This window comes from Canis lupus, chromosome 11 (assembly GCF_011100685.1).
Source record: "Canis lupus familiaris isolate Mischka breed German Shepherd chromosome 11, alternate assembly UU_Cfam_GSD_1.0, whole genome shotgun sequence".
NCBI lineage: Eukaryota > Metazoa > Chordata > Mammalia > Carnivora > Canidae > Canis > Canis lupus.
The window spans coordinates 35,793,328-35,814,158 of NC_049232.1; the positions used below are offsets into that span (position 1 = coordinate 35,793,328).

The window sequence follows — 20,831 nt, forward strand, 5'->3', positions numbered from 1 at the left end:
GCTGTTTTGTCTTGCGGTTAAAGATCTCTCTCAGTTTTTAAAGTATATTCAGGTATTTCATCTGGTTAGCCTAGGTACTAGTAAATTAATCAAAATTTTTACTCCAAGAAGAAAATTTTCCTGCCAAAGATCTACACAGACATTTCGAAATCTTTGTGCTATCTGCTGTCTTAGAAATTACAGCAAATTTGGGGGCACTTGGCTAGCTCAGTCAGTAGCAACTCTTGATCTTGGGATTGTGAGTTTGAGCCCCATGTTGGGCATGGAGCCTACTTTAAAAAAAAAAAAAAAAGAAATCATAGCAAATCTTGTATTGAGCCATAGATATATCTAAAAAACTTTAAATCCCACTTAAAATCTATATTAGTTTCTCCTATTTGGGTGATAGCAATAAATTATTCTTTCAGTGTTTTTTTCTGCTTGTCCAGTGTATACTGTTGTTTGCCCTAGATGGATATGTAAATACATGGTTAAGTATATAACATGAAAAATCCATAGCTCATAATCATGTTAATTAGACCATACTTTTACTGTCAGTGTCCTAGCAACTAGGGTATATATGTATATTGTTTCTGAGTGTTTATATATATTCTCTTTAATTATAGTTATTTGTATCTGTATTCTAATGTAGCAATTCTCATACTTGCTGGTTTCAGCATTCCTTTATACTATAATTGAGGACTATAAAGAACTTTGATTATGTGGGCTTATAGCTATTAGTATTTACCATATTAGAAGTTGAAACTGAGAAATATTTTCAATTTTAACCAATTTAATCCCATTACATGTTAACTTTAATAATTTGGAGGGAAAGTAACTTTTCCAAAACAAAATGAGACCAGTGGCATTGTTCCACATTTTCCGTTCAGTCTGATGTGATAAAACACATCATGTAACCTCTAGAATACTGGTCATTTATGAGAGAATAGTAGTTGAAAAGGGCAAATGATATTTTATCACAATTCAGGAACCACACTTTGAGAACCGTTGCTCTACTGGATAAAAACAAATTCACTGAGATTTTCACCTCAAGGTGGTAACTGTCCAGTTTGAGTCAGGCCTCATGAAATAATTGTAGTCACAAACCATTTTCTGTCATATTTTTAGGTTTTTTTTGTGGCATAATGAAGTATCATCTTTTTCCCCCCTTTCAGAACTATCATTGAGTGGTCAGAGTCCCATGATAGAGGCTATGGAAAATTTCAGACTGCTAAAATGGAAGATTTCACCTTCAATGACCTGTATATTAAACTGGGTTTTCCTTACTTATATTGTCACCAGGGAGACTGTGAACATGTTGTTGTCATTACTGACATAAGGTAAGTGGCAGCACTCAGAACAACGTTATTTGTTCTTTTTATTTTACAGTAGGAGAGCACAGGCTGTTTGTGTTTGTTTTTAATAAGAGGAATAAAAATCATCATTGTAGGAATGCCTGGGTAACTTAGTGATTGTCTGCCTGACTTTGGCTCAGGTGGTGATCCAGGGTCCTGGGATCAAGTCCCATATCGGGCTCCCTGCAGGAGCTTGCTTATCCCTCCTTCTATGTCTCTGCTTCTTGCTCTGTGTCTCTCATGAATAAATAAATAAAATCTTCTAAAAAAAAAGTCATCACTGCAGCTTGGCTTAGGAGCAGCAAAATTGTTTGCTTTCCACGGAATGACCAATTTTCTATCCATTTGCATTCTCTATTTTTTTTTTTTTTTTTAAGATTTTATCCATTTATTCATGAGAGACAGAGAGAGAGAGGCAGAGGGAGAAGCAGGCTGCATGCAGGGAGCCCGACGTGGGACTCGATCCCAGGACTCCAGGACAACGCCCTGGGCCGAAGGCGGCGCCAAACCACTGAGCCACCAGGGCTGCCCGCATTCTCTATTTTGAGGAGTAGATATACTATATAGAAATACTTTATTTATTTATTTTTTTTTAAATTTTTATTTATTTATGATAGTCACAGAGAGAGAGAGAGAGAGAGAGAGAGAGGCAGAGACATAGGCAGAAGGAGAAGCAGGCTCCATGCACCGGGAGCCCGACGTGGGATTCGATCCCGGGTCTCCAGGATCGCGCCCTGGGCCAAAGGCAGGCGCGAAACCGCTGCGCCACCCAGGGATCCCTAGAAATACTTTAATAGAGGGTGAAAAATCTGTAGATAAGCATTTCCATTTGTGTATTAGGCAGGCAGCAGCCATTCACTTTTGGGTTGTTTTCTAAGATTTATTCATTTGAGAGAAGGAGGAAGAGAAAACACAAGTGAGGGTGGGGAGGAAGAGGGAGAAACAAGCTCCCTGCTGAGCAGGGAGCCCGATATGGAATTTGATCCCAGGACTTGGGATCGTGACCTGAGCCAAAGGCAGACACTTAACCCACTTAACCGAGCCACCCAGACACCCCGCCATCCACTCTGTAGATCATTTTGTATATCCTGTAGCCCCTTTCCTTAGCAAATTTGCAACTATATATCTGGGTTTCTTGTCTCTTTGCCAGAATTTTATGGAGATTGAAGGGAACTGGGGGAAGAGAAGAGAAATTCTAATATTTGACAAATATGAGGTCTTAAGGCTTACATAAAGTATAAAAAACTGGGAAGGATTAAAGTAGTTTAAAATGAGATTGTGTTACAATAATTTTGTATAGCTTGTGTCTCTCTCATGTATAAGGCTGTTCATTTCCTTATTTAAGAAATGTCACTTTGAGAAGGATCAGTATGCAAGAATGAACCCTGCTCCATCCCTGCTTTCATTCTGAAAGACCATTTTTATGGGAGTCTTTGTGTGGAGCAGTCCCAGATGCAGGCTTTTTATCTTATCAGTAATAGGAATGGGTGCCTTCAGGAAGCCCCTGCCATTCCACCTCTCTTGGATCTTAGTGACCAGTCTCCAAAAATTGACTTCGCATGCACTCATGCTCAGGAGACTCCCAGAGGAAGTACTTGACACAGAGTAAACTTTGAAAGACATGAATGCAAAGCAGAACAGATAAGACCTAAAGAGAGCTGTGGAATGCTGAGACTTCTCTCCCAGCATGATGGCCATCCAGCCCACTTAGAGGATAGCTTGGGCCTGAGCCCAGTGGAGAAACTCAGGAAGGGTGTCTGGCACCGCTCCGCCTCCCATGCAGACACACAAGGAGAGCACCGTTCAGTCTGTCAGAAAGTACAGAACCCGATTAGCCGCAGGTACAGGACACCTAAGCAGATGCAAACCTGAGAGCCGGTAGCTTCTAGCCACGTGTCACACGATAAAAGGAACCTGTAGTCGTTTGTGGAGTTTAGGGGTGAGTAGTAGTAATTTGGCATAATGTAAACATTAAACATCGATTTAACCAAGGTTATTTTGTTCTGTAGAGGGATGTTGAGGAGCTAAATTTAAAAGAAAAAGTATGCAAAACATTGGCCCGAGAGCTCATAAACTCGTTTTATAGGATTAACACACTATCAAAGAAATGTATATATATAATTTTAAGTTTTATATTAAGCTATTCTGTGTGTTCTTTCACTCAAATGAAGGGGAATGTGCCTAAGAATTAGGATAAGATAGAAGACCATCCACTTTTCTCTGATTTTAGTTTAACATTTCTTACTGTATGGCCTTGTCATTCTTAAAGGCAACGTGGAAGAACAAGCCACACTTAGTAAACATTTGCAGCATGGAGTGTTCCTAAGGAATTATTTTTAGTTTTTTGAAAGATTAAATTTCACTTTTTTTTTTTTAAGATTTTATTTTTAAGCAGGCCCCACACTAGGTGTAGGGATTGAACCGACAACCCTGAGACTAAGGGTTGCATGCTCCAAGGAGTGAGCCAGGCAGGTGGCCTTTAAGGAATTTTTATTTATTTTATTTTTATTTTTTTAAAGATTTATTTATTTATTCATGATAGAGAGAGAGAGGCAGAGACACAGGCAGAGGGAGAAGCAGGGACTCAATCCCAGGACCCCAGGATCATGCCCTGAGCCAAAGGCAGGCGCCAAACCACTGAGTCACCCAGGGATCCAAAAGTAATTTAGACTACAAGTCTTTTTTTTTTTTTTTTTTTTTTTTAAGATTTTGAGAGAGAGCATGCACACAAGCATTGGGTAACTGCAGAGGTAGAGGGAGAAGCACTCCTTACTAAGCTGGGGATCCTGATTTGGAGACTGATCCCAGGACCCCAAGATCATGACCTGAGCCAAAGGCAGACAGACACTTAACCAACAAAGCCACCCAGGCGCCCCTAGGCTACAAATCATTTTTTATTTTATAGGTGAATTTAATCATTCAGTGCCATTCCATAGTCTAATAGTTGGTAAACTGTTACAAGCTTATTAATCATTTTCTGATGTGAAGTTGATATATTGCTACCCTTTAAAAAAATCAAATTTTAAAATAGAGACCTTTAGAATACTCTTGTGCAGTTCCTTCATTTTTTGGATGAAGAATCTGAGGTCCAGCATGGTTAAGGGGTTTACTCAAACCCAGTTGATTAGTGGTAGAGACTGACTTTCATTTACAATTTACTAATTGACACCCAAAACTAAAGTCCTGTCAGTTCACATTATACCAGGAGTCTGATTTAGATTTTAATAAAGAACAATGTAACACATAACCAAATAGATTAAATAGTTGCTCGCTCAAACTGTGTTTCATCAAAAGATATAAAGTGTTGAGTAAAGCAAGGGCTTTCTGATGGAATACATACAAGATCTGCTGCACACTAATCTTCCTCTTAGAGAGTCACAGAGCATATTACCATAAAACACTTTGGGAAGTTTCATGGGAAAGAAAACATTAATTCCAAATGATCTTTAGGAGAGTGTTTCTGTGGAACACAATTTGGTCAGACCTAGTGTAGCAAGTGATTTTATACCTAAATCTCTTATTTAAAAAAATTGAAGAATATGCCTACTGTGTTCCTAATGTTGAGGTACAGATATATTTAATTCTTTATAGATCACAACAATTTGTCTTTTAATGCCTTGGTTTACTTCTCATGTACAAAAGGCTTGCACATCGTGATGACTGCTTGGATAGGACACTTTATCCCCTTCTTATCAAGAAGCATTGGCTATGGACCAGAAAATGTTTTGTTTGTAAAATGTACACAGCCAGGTAAGTAATACCTATTTCTTTGAGAATTACTGGTTTTTAATAGTCAAGTACTTTGAATTCTTCGTATTTCAGTGTTTCTTATTTTGAATTGGAATGAGGACTTAGTCTTTGGGAATATAATAGAAATAGTTTTTCTAGTAGGTAAGTGCCACAAATTGGTAGGTTACTTTTAAGCAGGAAATGAGTTCTGTATAGTAAAAAACCAGAGCTGGGTCAGATTTTGGATGAATCAACACTCAGTGTCACATCAGGGAGCCATGTTGCCTTTTGTCTGCAGTTTCCAAAATCAGCCTCATTCACAGCTTCTTCATGAAAAAATAACAGCATCTCATATATACAATGAGGTCAAAATATGGTTTCATGAAATTTTTACTTAATGTGATACTTCACGTTTAGTTTGTGTAACTGGATCAGAATAAAAAAATTCAGAAGAAAGAAGAATGATTGTGTATCAGATTTTTGAGAGGTTCTCCCCTCCCCTCCCTTCCCTTCCCAATAAGGCTTTTCTAAATGACTAGTAAGAAAACATGTTAAATCCGTTATCAAACTGGAAATCAGGCAATGTTAAAATATACAATGAGATGCAGATTCAAATAGACTGAAAAAGTCTTTCATTTTACCATGACCTAACATCTCAGAACAAAAAACAAAGTATTGTTCAATGTTGCCCATATTCCCATTTGTAGACACTCTGTAACATTTTATCCTGAATTTCAGATAAAACACCTGGAGTTTTCAAATTGGCCAGGACTAATTTACCAATTAAAAAGATAAGTTACACAAAAAAGTTCATCAGGTCTACAGTATCTAGTATGTAACAGTTTTTCAAGATGGCCTATTACATTTTAACAGTTATTTGGAGGATAGGTAAGGGTATGTGTAGGATGCTTTTCACGTATGGATTTGTATTTTTCTCTACTTACCTTTAGTCTTTCAGAGAAACAGCATGCTGCAGGATTTCTGTTAGTTGTCCCTTTGCCTTGTAGAGTATTGGTAGTGATAGGACTGTTTCTATACACCTACAGAGCTTTATAAAGGATTACAGTGTATTAGGACAATAAAGCAATGGTTGGGGATGTTTACACATTACTGCAGGTCATAACATGTTAAAGCATGAGAAAGTTGGCTGTAAAGATGTACTTTATTTTTTTAATTACAGATGGGTGACGAACAATGACAGTTTTGCACCAGAGGACCCATGTTTCTTTTGTGATGTTTGCTTTCGGATGCTCCACTATGATTCAGAAGGCAACAAACTAGGAGAATTCCTTGCTTATCCTTATGTTGATCCTGGAACCTTTAATTAATAACAAAAAATGTACCTTGTGAAGTACCTGTCCCCTTGGATGGTTACTTTCTTTCTTGAACATGCCACTGAGTAACATAAATCACCTGAAACAATCGGCTAGCTACTCATACACCTGCAAAAGTGTAAATCACAGGTTTTGCTTTGTTTTATTTATAAATCACAGGTTTTTTTATAACGTTTGTTTAGAATTCTTTTAGTATTTATTCCAAAACTTGGTTTTTAGTGTATTTGCCCATTATTGTGTTTATTTACTAAGTTGTAGGAGTGCTTTATATATTTTGAATATAAATCCTGTCAGATTCAGGTATTCTGATTTTTGGCCATGCTGTGGCTTGCCTATTCATTCTGTGTCCAGGGTACTTTTTGCTAATCTGTAACTAGAAAAATTCAGTTAATGATACATCAAATGGTGGAAGTGTTTTGAAAATTCTTTGAAGAATGTGAGAGCTATACCTTTGTACCATCAAACTTCCAAGGTAAAGATCCTTCAAATATCTGTGATAAAAATGAGAAGAATAAAAGTAGATTTAACAAATACGGTATTAAGAATAGCTATTGTGTAATCTGATCCCACTGAGGGCTCTTTTGTAATACTAGGTTTTGGTTTTGGTAGAAGCTAGCAGGCACGCTAATCATTTTAATGGGACTCACTGTATGAATAATGAACGTAAAAAGATCTTGAGCATATATTCATACCTTCACAAAATAACATCTTTTTTAAAAGATTTTATTTATTCACGAGAAACATCTAGAGAGAGAGGCAGAGGGAGAAGCAGGCCCCATGCAGGGAACCTAATGCGGGACTCGATCCCAGGACTCCTGGGCCAAAGGCAGGGGCTAAACTGCTGAGCTACCCAGGGATCCCGAAAGTAACATTTCAGTTGAAGATTCTTTATGAGAACTTTTTCAGTTTATTATTATGATTAGGAAAACAGATTTTGAGGCTTTTGGCTGGTTCAGTCGGTAGAGCATGCAACTCTTGATCTGGGGGTTTTAGGCCCCACATTGGGTGTAGAGATGACTTAAGAATAAAATCTTAAAATGGTAGATTTTATATAATGTGACCACTGGGACATGAGAAGTCAAGATCCTATGGATTGCCAGCTCTGGTTCACTCATATTTGTGCAGTAATACCCAGAATTATTTATGTAAAAACCAGGGTTTTTTGGCCCAGCTCTTCTTTTTTGGCCCTCTTTTCTTTCTTCTTTTTTGGCCCTCTCTGACAACCCTATTTATTCACTTCTCTCATTCTAGACAAAAGGCCAAAGATGAATTCCAAGGCCTAGATCATCACAGAAAAATTGTATCTATCTATATTGAAATGTTTTCCCAAAATCTTTTTTGGTGGGTAGTTTTGAAGATTGTTAAGAATGCTGTAAAATAGTTTTTTTTAAATGTATCATTATTTAAATTCCACTTTCTCTTTCCTAGGTTATTTATTTAAATTCAACTGAGTACCACATTCCCTGGATGGCTAAGAACATTTACCATACTAATCAAAAACTGATGAAGCCTTTAAGAATGTATATTTAAAATATTGGCAGTGAAATGTTTAATGGACTTAAATACATGTCCAATTAAGTTGATTGGTGTGCAGAAGACAAGCACCTGTTTCTGGTATGTGTACTGATGGTCTTACTCACTGATTCAGTAAATACACCAGAGGAGCAGTATAAGAAGAGGTGCCTCCCGTGGCTGGCTTATGCTACTAAATTTTTACTTTCGTGTTTCCAACGATGGTAAATTGAACAGATTAAAAATTCAGCTAGAAAACCATATTCGCCCAATTCCTGCTAGTTCCACAGGGAAAAAATGAATTTCTGCTTCATCTTTTTAAAAGATTTAGTGTATGAGAGCGAGCAAGGAGAGGGCCAGAGGGGGAGAGAGAATCCCAGGCAGAGTTCAGTCCCATGACGTGGAGGATCTTGACCCGAGCTGAAATCAAGAAATCCCTCCACTGACTGAACCACCCAGGTGCCCCTGCTTCCTTTATTTTTAAACTGCATTCCTTGTAGTTCTTGCATTAATATCCAAGGTCTGTTGTTTTTTTTCCTCTCCAAGTTCTAGCTAGTTACCATGTAGTGTTCTGTTGGTTTCAGGTGTTTACTTGTATTCATTCCCATTTCAGATTCTCAAAACTGCAAATTCCAAAATGTGCACTGTCCTAACAGAAACATTAGTCCATGTGCAGTCATTTTAGTGGACAGAGACTGTCAATTAAAACATTACTGCTAGTGAAATTCTTATTTTATCATTTATTAATCTTATTCTAATTCTTAAGGGTAGTTTTTCCACAAAAATTAAAAGGCTCAAAGATCTTTGTATTTTCATTTCCCCTTGTGAAATCTAGAGGAAGAAAGGCTAACCTGATTATGCCCAGAATTTGCCAATGTAGTGATTTAGGGATTTTATGGCTGTAAAATTCAATACTAAACAGGACTTATGTAATGAAGAAAAGCAAATATGAAAATATGGTAATCAATTTATCAGCTAATATGATAATCAACTTACAGTTAGAGAAAGGAGATTTTGGTATAGTAACGGATGAACATGCACAAAAATCACTATTTAGAAAAGCAGTACCTGTTTCTTTAAATATCTTTCTCAGCTTTTGGTATCCTGTAAGGGTAATTTTTACCTTTTTTCCCCTACTCAAATCGTAATGTCTTTATTATCTCCAAGATTGGAGAATTACACAGCACAAATATGAAAACGTTTCTACCTATATAGCAGCTTCATTTCCTAAGGTTTGTAATTATGGGTTTGCTATTTCCAATAGATCATCCTTTCTCTGACCAATGGGACAAAATAAGGTGTTAGTGAAGCCCTCACAGAGCCCTGTAAAAGCCTTTGCTCTTATATAGGATTAGTTGGCAAACCTCATCTTGACCAGACCTCTTCAACCAGGTAAGTGTGTGTGTTGGTACACTATAATCAATGTCTCCACAAAAACTGGGTAAAATATCATCCTATTTGAAACTACAGGACATAACAGCAGGTTTAAGATAGTCAAGTTGTTTATACACTGTTTCTCCAGTTCAGAGGATACCGCTGAAATGTCTCCAAAGCAGCTAAGAAAGCTTTTCACAATTCATTCTGCGGGGTCATGCATAACTTACTCTTTCAAATGTTATCTAGTGGTTTAACAAAAGCACAAAATAGATAGTTTACACATGCCAAAATTTTTTTTTCTTCTCTTTTGCTAAGTTACCTTAGTGACTTGTTCAGTGGAGTTTTGACCATACACACACAATTTAAAGATTTGCTCACTTTAAAGTGTTTATGACTTTATAGGAGTTCTGAGAGTGGTAATTACCTGTGAATCAGCTTATGACCAACAGAAAAATAGAAGGCCAATTATATTTTCACACTATATAAATCAACTGTTTAGAGACAAGGCCAGCTCAAACAAACACATAAAAGTATCAGAGTGCCATTCTCTGTATCTCTTGACGTTGAATATTCCTGTGGTTTCTCAGTAAAATTATATTGATCTGTTGGGTCACAGAATAAAAGAGGAGGGTGAACAAAAAATAACATTTTTAGCTTACTAGATTTAGTTACCCTGTCACCCCACAAGACAGTCTCTATACCGAGTTAACCAAGAAATTACTCCCTTGGAAGCAAATCCAGATTCCAAAAACACTTTTGTAAATAGCAAAGAATTAATTTACTAGTAGAGTTTGATAGAAAAATCCTTTAATCAAAACAAGTTTACAATGTTGACACTTATGGCTTAACTAGAATAAATCTGTCCAAATTTAAATTGTATTAAGGACCTGATATAATAGCAATAGTTCCCTCAAAACAGTGGGTCCTAGTTACATTTGTAAGACCTCTCAAAAAGCAAAAACTCCAATTATTGAAATAATTCACAACTTTTCATCTATAGATGAAACCATTATCTGAGAGGTCAAAACATACAGTGCATGTCACATGCAAACACTGGTATTAAGCCTTTTCTCCATATTCATAGTTTCAAAACATGAGAAATGTCTTTTAGCTACTGAAAACCACCAACTGACCTAATAATCAAAATATCTTAGAAATGCTATCTGTTAAGTTACCCTTAACTTTTATTAACCTTGGTTTTACCCTGATTTAGTCTATATATGAATACAGACTATCAAAGTACTTTACTTTTTCTAACTGCCTCGGAGCAAGCTATCTTTCTACTCCTTACAATTCTGTCACATGGAAGAGCTCTACATAATAAACCCTTCTGATATAGCCATGTTTTCAAATAGGTTAGTTTTCTTATATAGTATTTATTTCTACTATTTTACTGCATAAGAATCATGGAATTTTTTTTCCAATTAAAAAAATACTTAGTAACTTCCTTAATGAGTGTGACTTTTTTAAAAATTCAGAAACATGAGACAGTTCTCAAAAATAAACTTTTATCATTCAGTAAGGATCTTATTAGATGATTTGAACCCTAAAGCCAGATTCATTCCTATACATACCTATTCTGCTTTCTATAGGAAAGCCATGTGACTTCACTGAATTCCCAGCCACAAAACTAAATTACCTTCAAAAGTTAACATGAGTTTTGTACCTTGTAGAATTGTCAGTTGGATATCTAGTCGTCATTACAAAAAGGCATACAGACCACAAATTGTTACAAAGCAGCAGGATAATGTAGCACAATGTAGACTGTGAGATTAAAATTAACTTTTGATAAAAGGAGTGAGTACTTGTATAGAAGTAACATTTTATCTACCATAAAAATGCATAACTTCTACAAAACCCACAAACAGTGAAAAGACAATCCGGTAAATCCAAGGTTTGTAAAAACTATGCACAAAACCCACAGTATTTGGGAAAAGAGGAAAGGTTTTATACAAGTAGCAGTTTTAAAAATGTAACTTTTTTCTACTATCAATTACACATTAACATACACACACTAATTGAAATTATGCTACAACCAAACATCTGGAAAAGCAATTTAACATTTCCTAAATGGATTTTCCCTCACATTTACTGAATAATGTAGCTGTTAATACTGCACAAGTACAATTAGCAATAATGCTTAATTACTTTTAAACAAATAGAAAGGGATTTCTCCCTCAAAACAAGTTTTTCAACATCAAAACCTATGCTTATAAAAATTTAAAACTTTCAGCAGGCTAAATATTTCAAATGAAAACCATTACAAACTTCTCAAATGTTCTTTATATTCCAGGTATGTCAACCTAATTATCTAGTGTAGAATCCTTCAGAGATATTTCAGTCTCTCTCTCTTCACTGGATGGCCTAAGGAAAGAAAGAAAGGTGTGTCAATTGGGTCAAGGGCTTCTTCATGGGGGTCGGAAAACACATTAAATGCGTGCATCGTTTTCAAGCTCATGAGAATATTTTTTAAAATAATCTTGACTTATTTTTGTTCAACAAAAATTTTTTTTTAAAGATTTTATTTATTCACGATAGAGAGGCAGAGGGAGAAGCAGGCTCCACACTGGGAGCCCGATGCGGGACTCGATCCCGGGACTCCTGGATCACGCCCTGGGCCAAAGGCAGGCACTGAACTGCTGAGCCACCGAGCCACCCTTTTTGTTCAAAATTTTATTTTACCATATTGTGTCTTCTTCCTAAAGTAATACTCAGATCAAGCAAAATAACTCAGGGAAGCATCATGGCCCAGGCCCCTTCCATCATTTCCAGCTTTAAAATGAATTCTCTTTAAAAAACATGGAAAGGTTAGATCTGGGATACCAATATATTACAAACCTTAATAAAGAGAGGGAATGACATAGACAAAGAAGATTTCCCTGAATTTCAGAATTAAAAGGGATGCTAGATTCCAAGTCCTTCAAATGTGTAGAACAAACCAAGACTTGGATAACTCCAGTTCAATAACCAGTTATTTAGAGACTATGATACAAAATAGCTTGTGATTCTAGATCTCACTTTTGTATTATCCTGTCACAATGCAAGAAAATAATGAATGTAAGTCACTATTAAAGCTGTGTCAGTGAAAGAAGTTCAAAGAATAACTTATTTTAAGCTGGATTCCTACTATCCAGCTCTATTCCCTTTGAATACAGGCAAGTTAATTGTAAATGATCAAGTTTTTTGGTTTTTTTGCCCTTTTGATTTTCATCTTGCTGAGTTCAGGAATTGAGTGATCAAAATATAATCCTTATATAAATAACCTTGGAACAGCAATGTGATTTAAAAATTAAAAATACATATGACCCATTAAAACATGTCCTCACTTTTTCTTACTGCTGGCCTCGTGGTTGTCTTTGCTTTCTTCACTGCTGTCTCCATTATGTTGTGGTTGATTACTATCTTGAGCATCAGATCCTCCATTTAGAGTCTTTGAACCTTTAAAAGGGTACCAATGGAAAAACTGTTAGAGCTTCAAAGTTCTTTTAAGATGTCCTCTAAAGAGCCCAAATTTAAAGGAAAAAAAAAACAAAAAAACATGGCCCTAAAGTTTTTAATAATTTCTATACCTTATTTAAAATTACACTGTAATCTTTTGAGTAGCTGAGGCACAGTAAGTAGCAGGGTTACTATATATAGATCTGTGGGGTGGGGGTGGGGGACTAAAGATTTTATTATTGTGAGCAAGACAGTGGGCACAAGCAGGGGCGCAGAGGCAGAGTAAGAGAAGAGAGAATCTCAAACAGACACTGGGCTGGATCTCACACACGGAGATCATGACCTGAGCCAAAATCAACCGTGGGACCCTCAACTGACTGAACCACCCAGGTAGAAACACAGGGGATTTTTAATCTGATCATTCCAATTCTTACAAAAATGTGTATCATAGTAAATTTTTATATTTCCTCATTTTAGGAAAAAAGTGTCAAAAGTGCTTTTCGTAATTAACATGAATTTGTGTCCTAAGTAAACGATGAGGTCATCCCTGTAAATCTTATTTCTAACAAATCTCTAAGGAGACCTTTATCATTCCCTCATAAGGAATAAAATATCCAACTCCTTTGAAATACTTGTTTCTATAATAAGCAGCTCCTAAAACCTTTAGTAACCTGGAACTGGGGGAACTGATAATGATACCATGGTTCTACTTTAAGAATCCATCACAGATATATCCTAAAATATTTGTGGTTGAAATAGCGTATCTGGAATTTGCTTCACAGAGAAATCTGATGAGGGTAAAAGAGAACAACGATCATGTATTGGTAATCACACAAGTTGAATAATGCAGACACTGGAAGTTCCTTTCTTACCTACTATTGTGTTAATTAGAAATTCTTCCTAATTTAAGTGAAAAATGAACAGCAACTGCTAAATTTAAGCTTAATGATAATGATTTAAACAGAAGCGCTCAGCCTTAGCTTTAGTTTTTCTAAATGCTTTAGGATACCTTAGACCCTAATGAAATCATGTGTCAAAGCCATTTTTTTAAAAGCAGTCCCAGCAAACAACTTACTACCACATACCTGTTTGTTCCTTTTCTAGCTTTTTGTTTGGCCCTTTCTTCCCTTGATCTTTGGTTTTATTTGCTTCCTCATGCTGTCTTTGTTCAGCGAGAGATTTATTCAGCACTTGTGTGATCACAGAATCTCCTTCACCAACCAAAAACATATTCTTAAACTTGTTATACAACATTGTAGACTTTTCCATGATAACCTGACTAACTTTGAATCGCCGTATCTGAGAAAACAAAATATACACTCAAAATTGTTTTCTTCATTGATTTTTAAACTGTTACTACTTCTTAACGACATGGTGATCAGGAAATTTTTAAAATCTGCACAACTCAAGATCACTTACTTTTTTCAGTGTTGTAATCATCTCTGTATGTTTCTGAGCTTGTTGCATTGTGACCTGAAGTGAAGCAAGTTCATCCAACGCCTCAATACATCTGTTCACATCCTTCATGACAAAACAGTAATTTCATAACTGTTAATTACCAAAACCTATATGCTCTATTCCTAAAGATTATTTTTAAAATCTCAAATAAGGCAGTACAAAAGACCAGTTTCTCTTAAATTTACCCATTTCTCTTAAATTTACACATACTTATAAAATCAGGTGAGAAAATATGAAGCTATAAAAGCAGTGCTATAGTTTTAAATGAGGTATTAAAGACTTACAAGATTATCAATTTTGAGTGAATTTTTAATTTCAGCATGTATCCTTTGAAGTCGAGAATCCATTGATGTTTCTATAAATTAAAATGTGAAACACAGTAAATAGTTTTTCCAAAACCAGTATTTCTGTATAAATCTAATCAGCAAAACAATGACAAGATTTGATTTTTAAAAATGTTCTTCATAATCTGCCTAGTTCACTAGAAGTTATTTGCCATTTTTAGTATTTAGGAAGGCAACATTCATCATTTGAAGAAAAAATTCACCATCTAGCTGCACAGGGTTTCTAAAAGAAGTAGCTTATATCCAGTTAATAAACCCCTCTACAACTGTTTCACCTTACAGGTTTTTTTAAAAAAAAGGAAAAACTATCGGAAACAATGAGATTTGTCAAAAAAAAAAAGGGAAAATATCTAGGTTTTTGGCAATGTTACAAAAAAATGTGACCATTAGATAATGAGCAATGATAAAAAAAAGTAGGAGTCCTTAGCAGGTGAGCAGGGCACCTGATTATATTTAAAATACAATGTATATAGAATCTGCTAGGGATTTGAAAAAAAATGCTTTTGTAGGATTTAAGAATATAAAATGATTTTAAAACCTATACACAAGAAATTGTGTAATTTCCTTTCCATGTATTATTTTATACATCTTAGAAAGTGAAATAACTAACCTCGCTTCTTCTCCACTTTCTTAACTTCTGGCTTCTTTCCTTCATCTTTATTCTGCCTATCAAATGTTAACACAAATATTTCAAAACATTGGAACTTTGTGACTGATTACCAAATGCCCACAATCCCTTATGTAAAAGTTAAAAGAATATTTAAAGATAGAAAGTCAACAGCCTAGATCACAAGGAATTGACTGTAATTCATAGAACTCTGGAATGCCACAGCATTAGTATTAGTTACTATCAACAAAAACACGTAAAAATTAACATGCTAAAATCTAATTTTTCCGTGGCATCACAAATAATTTTTACACTTGTCATGGTGAAATTTTTTTCCAATAATAAAATAGTGGTATTTAAAGACCCAATGTCAGGGTCAATGGACAGACTGACCATAATGGGAAAAGAACATCTATAAACATTTCATGAGTTCTGCATCACAACTGTTTTCTAAAGTAGCACATCAAAAACACACTAATTTTTCCCACATCTCCAAAAGGGTAGATAACTGGAGGGGTTAAGTTTCTAAGTAAAACAGAATATTCAAAGATAATACTATTATAATAAAATGGGGTTCTTTGGCCAGTATATCTAATTTAAACAACAGTCATTGACATTTACATACCATGTCACAAAAGAAAAGGTACCATTTTACTGCAGATCACAAAAATAAGCATTTAAAAATGAATTCTTAATTTCTAGTACCTTGGCTTTGAGTTCGGGCCCTATTATAAACCAATTGAAATAGACAAGAACAAAACAATATCTAAAAATCAGGTTTTTTTTTAAAAAAAAACTTTATTTTAAAATTTTGGTTACAGTTTCATTTTTGTTTTCTTAACAAGTCTACTGTTTAATCTCTCAGGATTAAAAAAAAACAGTTATTAAGAATTCTAAAGAATTAAACAACAAAGGAATGTCAAGGGAAGGGCACAACTGCCCCATTCTCTGGGGTATAAGAGCTATTCCAGTTTAACACCTAGCTTCAAAACAAAATGAATTTTTATATTTTCTAAATGAAATAATGTACAACCACCATCTTCTAACTTTCAAACACAAAGCTTCATTTTAAGCTTGGTAAAAAACTTTTAACAGGAATGATGGCCGACCTTGGTATGTAGTGTGTACCTTACAGGAAATTTTTTTTTTAACAATCATAACACAGTAATAATGCCATTAATGAAGTCCTCAATTTAGAATCTGCAACATTCTTCCATCAAGGGGGGGGGAGGGGGAAATTCAGTCCAATGAGTCTGTCTCAAGATCTTCATCTCTTGTTTGCTCCACTTGTATTCTCTTTTCAGTAACTGGATTAATGCTTTGAGCCCAAAATGAGATATATTTTTTATTACTGTAGATTACATGTTGTTTGGCTGGGAATACAATACAATAAACTTTATTTTGCATAATGCATTTCACACAAGCTGCATCTGAAATGCTTTACAGAGCAAAACTGTCCAAGTACAAAGTTTTGTAATAACAGGAGAAGGAAAGAAAACACAAATATTAGAATTTGAGAAAGTTACATTCGGAGGACATTCAAAAAAGAAACTGAAACACATAAAGATAACTTTGAGATACTGAAGAAGGGTTGGGCTAGATTTACTAAGCAATACTAATTTTATATCTTAATTTGGGGAGCACAATAAAGTTAAAAGCAACAAACAGTCCAACAACTTTTCAGTGAAAGGATAGAAAAGGATAGGTAACAAAAAATAACTTTAATATTTACAGAAATGGTCAAAGTCTAACAGAATACAGGGAGTAACACTTGAGTTTTAGATCAGTTTTTAAATTACTCCCCTAAAGCAGATGAAACTGCTTATATAATCATCCTCCAAGCAACTAAGAAAGCAGATAGTCAAACGCTGTATTTGTAGAGACTTTTGGCTTACAAATGTATCTTATAAGAAAAAGTACAAAATTACTCAAAGAATTCACTACTTATCATTAAGTTTGTCATAGTGACCTACAGCATGTTTTTAAAATCACCTCCATTAACCAAAAAAACAAAAACAAAAACACCAAGTTTAGTCAGAATAATGCAAGATACTTCACAAAATGCTTTTCAAAGAAAATTCAGAAGTGACAGTCTCAAGATAACTAGGAAAACATGTAATAAGCACATGAAGTGTAATCATCATCTCCAGTGCAATTTTCCTTCTAGTAAAATTACTTGAAAGAATAAAAGAGGAAAGAAATTCCCCATGATAAGTATATATTGTCTCCAAATACCAAAACTTAAATCAGCTTTGAACTTAATTTATATTGCGCACACCTAATGCAAACCCTGTCAGCCTTTAGATTTACTTTTAAGGGCCGCCTTGGGTTTCCAACTGTGTTTGTTATTTTTGCTAGTCTTTTGGGAGTGGCCTGCCAGTGGTGTATGACAAGTAAGGATATTTCATACTTTCTCCACCAACATATCACCACTCTTTCTGTAATACTTAAGTGAATAGTAGAGGGTGAGAACATTTTCAGCAAAGCCACAGTTCAAACTTATGTGCACTTTCAGTTTAAATTAAAAATAATTCACAGAGTGATTACCTCAGTGAATTTCATCCTCTTACTACTCAGCAAAGAATGAAGCCTGAAACATGATCATCATCATATACTGAAGACTTTTTTCTAAGACCTGGTAAAAGTCACTTCTCTAAAAGGCTTCATAAGGTCTGGAAAATGAATTTCTATCATTTCAAAATTTCATGCTAGCTTAAAAAGGAAATCAAAATTTAGAATAAAAAAATACTTACTGCTCAGTTTCCATCTGTTCCTCTTGCTTGCGTTTTCTATCTGCTGCTTCTTTCTCATGCTGGCCTTTCAGCATATTCCTTCTATGAGGAGTCTGAAAGTTCCTTCCACCTTTTCTCTTCTGAGAATTAGGATGAATTTAATGAGTCAGTGACTAGTGCTCCTAGGATTACAGTCCTGGGAGAAAGCAGCAACTAGTTTTCTTAAGGAACAAATACTTAAGTTACTAGTTAAAAAAAAATTCCAGAATTGTACATTTTGCTATCTAAACTGAGCTCTCTCCCTTGATAACTCGGGGAATAAAATCTGTTTTCTACACTGCTATACTAAGTGATGTCCTCTGCTATTTGCCTCTACACTATAGTTCTGACTTCAGTACCTGTTTACTAACAAGTATATTGCTCAAGCTGTCCAATTTAAAATCTCTGGCTTATAAAATAAATATTAAATTAGAAAAAAACAGGGCAGCCCTGGTGGCTCAGCGGTTTAGCGCCACCTTCAGCCCGGGGCGTGATCCTGGAGACCTGGGATCCAGTCACATGTCGGGCTCCTGGCGTGGGCCCTGCTTCTCCCTCTGCCTGTCTCTGCCTCTCTCTCTGTCTCTGTGTCTCTCATGAATAAATAAATAAAATCTTCAAAAAATAAATAAATTAGATAAAAACAAAAATATATACACAATACTTGTGTTCTTCTAAACAAAAAGATGTATAGCTTTAATCAAATTCCTAAACAACTGTAGCATTCAAATATACACTGATAAAATGTACACTAAATAGGCCTGAAGAGTGCTAAGAATTTCATTGTAGGGATCCCTGGGTGGCGCAGCGGTTTGGCGCCTTTGGCCCAGGGCGTGATCCTGGAGACCCGGGAACAAATCCCACATCGGGCTCCCAGTGCATGGAGCCTGCTTCTCCCTCTGCCTGTGTCTCTGCCTCTCTCTCTGTGACTATCATAAATAAATAAAAATTAAAAAAAAAAAAAAAAAAAGAATTTCATTGTAGTATATAATAAAAACCTATGTATAAATGCACCTCTTTTAGAACTGTCTTCACTGCACAGTCCATTTGGCTTAATTTCTACTTTTCTACATAGGTGGGTTACTAGAAGTTCATTATATAACATTTGATTTCCGTACTATTATAATATCTAGAATGTACAATAAAGTTTCAAATATGCTTTTTAACACAGCTGATTCAAGTTTACCAAAGGTAGAAAAATTCAGTTTTAATCACATACTTTCAGACACTGAAAGCTTACTAGGTAAAAAAAATGACTATAAAAGCAGCTAAAAATAGAATATTTTATTTGATAAACATTGTACCTTTTCACTTTCTTGATCATCTCCTTCCTCTTCAGAATCAGAGGTTGATGTAACCCCTGTTTTAGGTAAATTTTTTCTTTTGGATTCAACTTCTTTCTTCCCCTCTTTTTTGTCTGGCTCTTTTCTTGGCTTATCTTCTTCCTTCTGGCCCTCTTCATCCTTTTTAAGCTGCTTTTTAGGTTGTTTTTCTTCTTGCCCCTTTTTCTTACTTTTGTCTTCTTCAGTTACCCTGTTTTAGAGAATACAGTAATGGAAAATGAATTTTTAGGTATCATTATTAGTTTTCTTTTAGAACCATACTCTCCCAACCAAGTAAGCATTTTGGAGGACAATAAGGCATAATTTTTCACTTAAAGACAAATTTAACATATGTTCTAGTAAAATATAATGTCTTTACTATCCAAATATAAAAGGAAAAGAACATTCTCTTCATATAAATTAGAAAATACAAAAATTACAGTGGCATGAAGGTAGTAATAAAAGTGATTTTTTTCTTTGTTTTTCAGGGTTTTTGTAATGTTCTTTATTCACTGAAAAAAATACCTATTGTGGTCTTACATGCCAAGATAATTCTTCACTATGGGGATAGAGCAGTATGTAAGATGGGTGAGACACCTGGATCCTATATTCTACACAACTGTAAGAATAACATGTTTAAAAAGTACACAGATTGGGAAAAATACAATTGCAGAAGTGAACTGCTTAAGATCAAATATGATCATTTGAGAATTCAAAGAAATACTCTGCAAAGTCAAAGCTCCCAAGTTACGCATACAATAGTAAAATATATGGCAATTAAGTATACCTAACAGTGAATTCACTAGCATTAAGCATTCCCATCACCAGTGGATTTACAGACATCACTAAGTCAAAACTATCAAAACTACTCAGTAAGCCTAATGCTACTATCAGATGATACTAATGCTACCTAGTACAGCAGACAAAAATAGAAGTATTTATGGTACGATGATAAGCTCTAAGAGAATCAAATGATATCAATGCTAACCATTTTAGGATATAAAACATTCAACTAGGGCAATCCCATAAAAAAATACAACTTGAAGCTTGGAAAAGCTATTTAATGACAGTGTGTTAGCTCAAATAATTGGCCCAGTATTTCAGTTCCAAATCCACTGATTGCCTACCAGACAACTGCTTTCTTGTACCCTTAAGAGATTATTAAAAATTAGAAGAGAAAAAAAAACTCACTTTTTAATCTCTTCAGAAATTTCTTTGTCACATAACCATCATTGGCTATGCTATTTTCAAATATCATATGGGTTTCCTCATTAATTTCTAATCAATAGAAGAAAAGGCATGCAAATAAAATCATTTAAATCTTCTTCAATATTTCCACAAATGTGAATATTTTGATAGTTTAATGGAGATGGGAATACAGAGTCAAATACAGAAAGCATTTCCATGGCTCTCTAATAGATATTGAACAATTCCTTGCCCAAAGTATTATCCCCTCAATGGAAAGAAGCAGATATTAAAAATCCAAATACTCTCTGAACTAGCAAATCTGCTTCAGCAATGTATTCTAATATTATGTCTGCACATGTACAAGACATAAGACACCGTTTTTGAAAGGATATACCCATACATGAGACAGATCTTAAGAAA

At 35.1% G+C, this 20,831-nt stretch overlaps 2 protein-coding genes across 6 annotated transcripts in view; one reads left to right on the plus strand and one right to left on the minus strand.

The window, feature by feature from the left end:
* SNAPC3 (small nuclear RNA activating complex polypeptide 3) overlaps positions 1-6,928 on the plus strand; it is a 38,776-nt gene extending 31,848 nt beyond the window's left edge. Inside the window, exons 7-9 of the mRNA XM_038552437.1 lie at positions 1,155-1,319; positions 4,977-5,084; positions 6,244-6,928. Of these exons, the coding sequence (XP_038408365.1) occupies positions 1,155-1,319; positions 4,977-5,084; positions 6,244-6,391 (421 nt within the window). The 3' untranslated portion in view covers positions 6,392-6,928. The remainder of the gene's footprint in view (positions 1-1,154; positions 1,320-4,976; positions 5,085-6,243) is intronic.
* PSIP1 (PC4 and SFRS1 interacting protein 1) overlaps positions 6,240-20,831 on the minus strand; it is a 46,489-nt gene continuing 31,897 nt past the window's right edge. The window contains exons 8-17 of one of the 5 annotated variants that reach the window (XR_005366781.1): positions 19,206-19,434; positions 17,887-18,005; positions 15,137-15,192; positions 14,467-14,537; positions 14,144-14,245; positions 13,810-14,023; positions 12,613-12,724; positions 11,555-11,650; positions 9,711-9,888; positions 6,240-6,381 (exon numbers count right to left, since the gene is read on the minus strand). Coding sequence is in view for 4 of the 5 variants with exons in the window: in XM_038552433.1 (XP_038408361.1) it covers positions 11,590-11,650; positions 12,613-12,724; positions 13,810-14,023; positions 14,144-14,245; positions 14,467-14,537; positions 15,137-15,192; positions 17,887-18,005; positions 19,206-19,434 (964 nt within the window). In the remaining variant the exon portion in view is untranslated. Of the gene's footprint in view, positions 6,382-9,710; positions 9,889-10,076; positions 11,651-12,612; positions 12,725-13,809; positions 14,024-14,143; positions 14,246-14,466; positions 14,538-15,136; positions 15,193-15,906; positions 16,587-17,886; positions 18,006-19,205; positions 19,435-20,831 lie in introns of those variants that run through there. The other 4 variants (XM_038552433.1, XM_038552435.1, XM_038552436.1 and 1 more) reach the window with 4 other exon arrangements.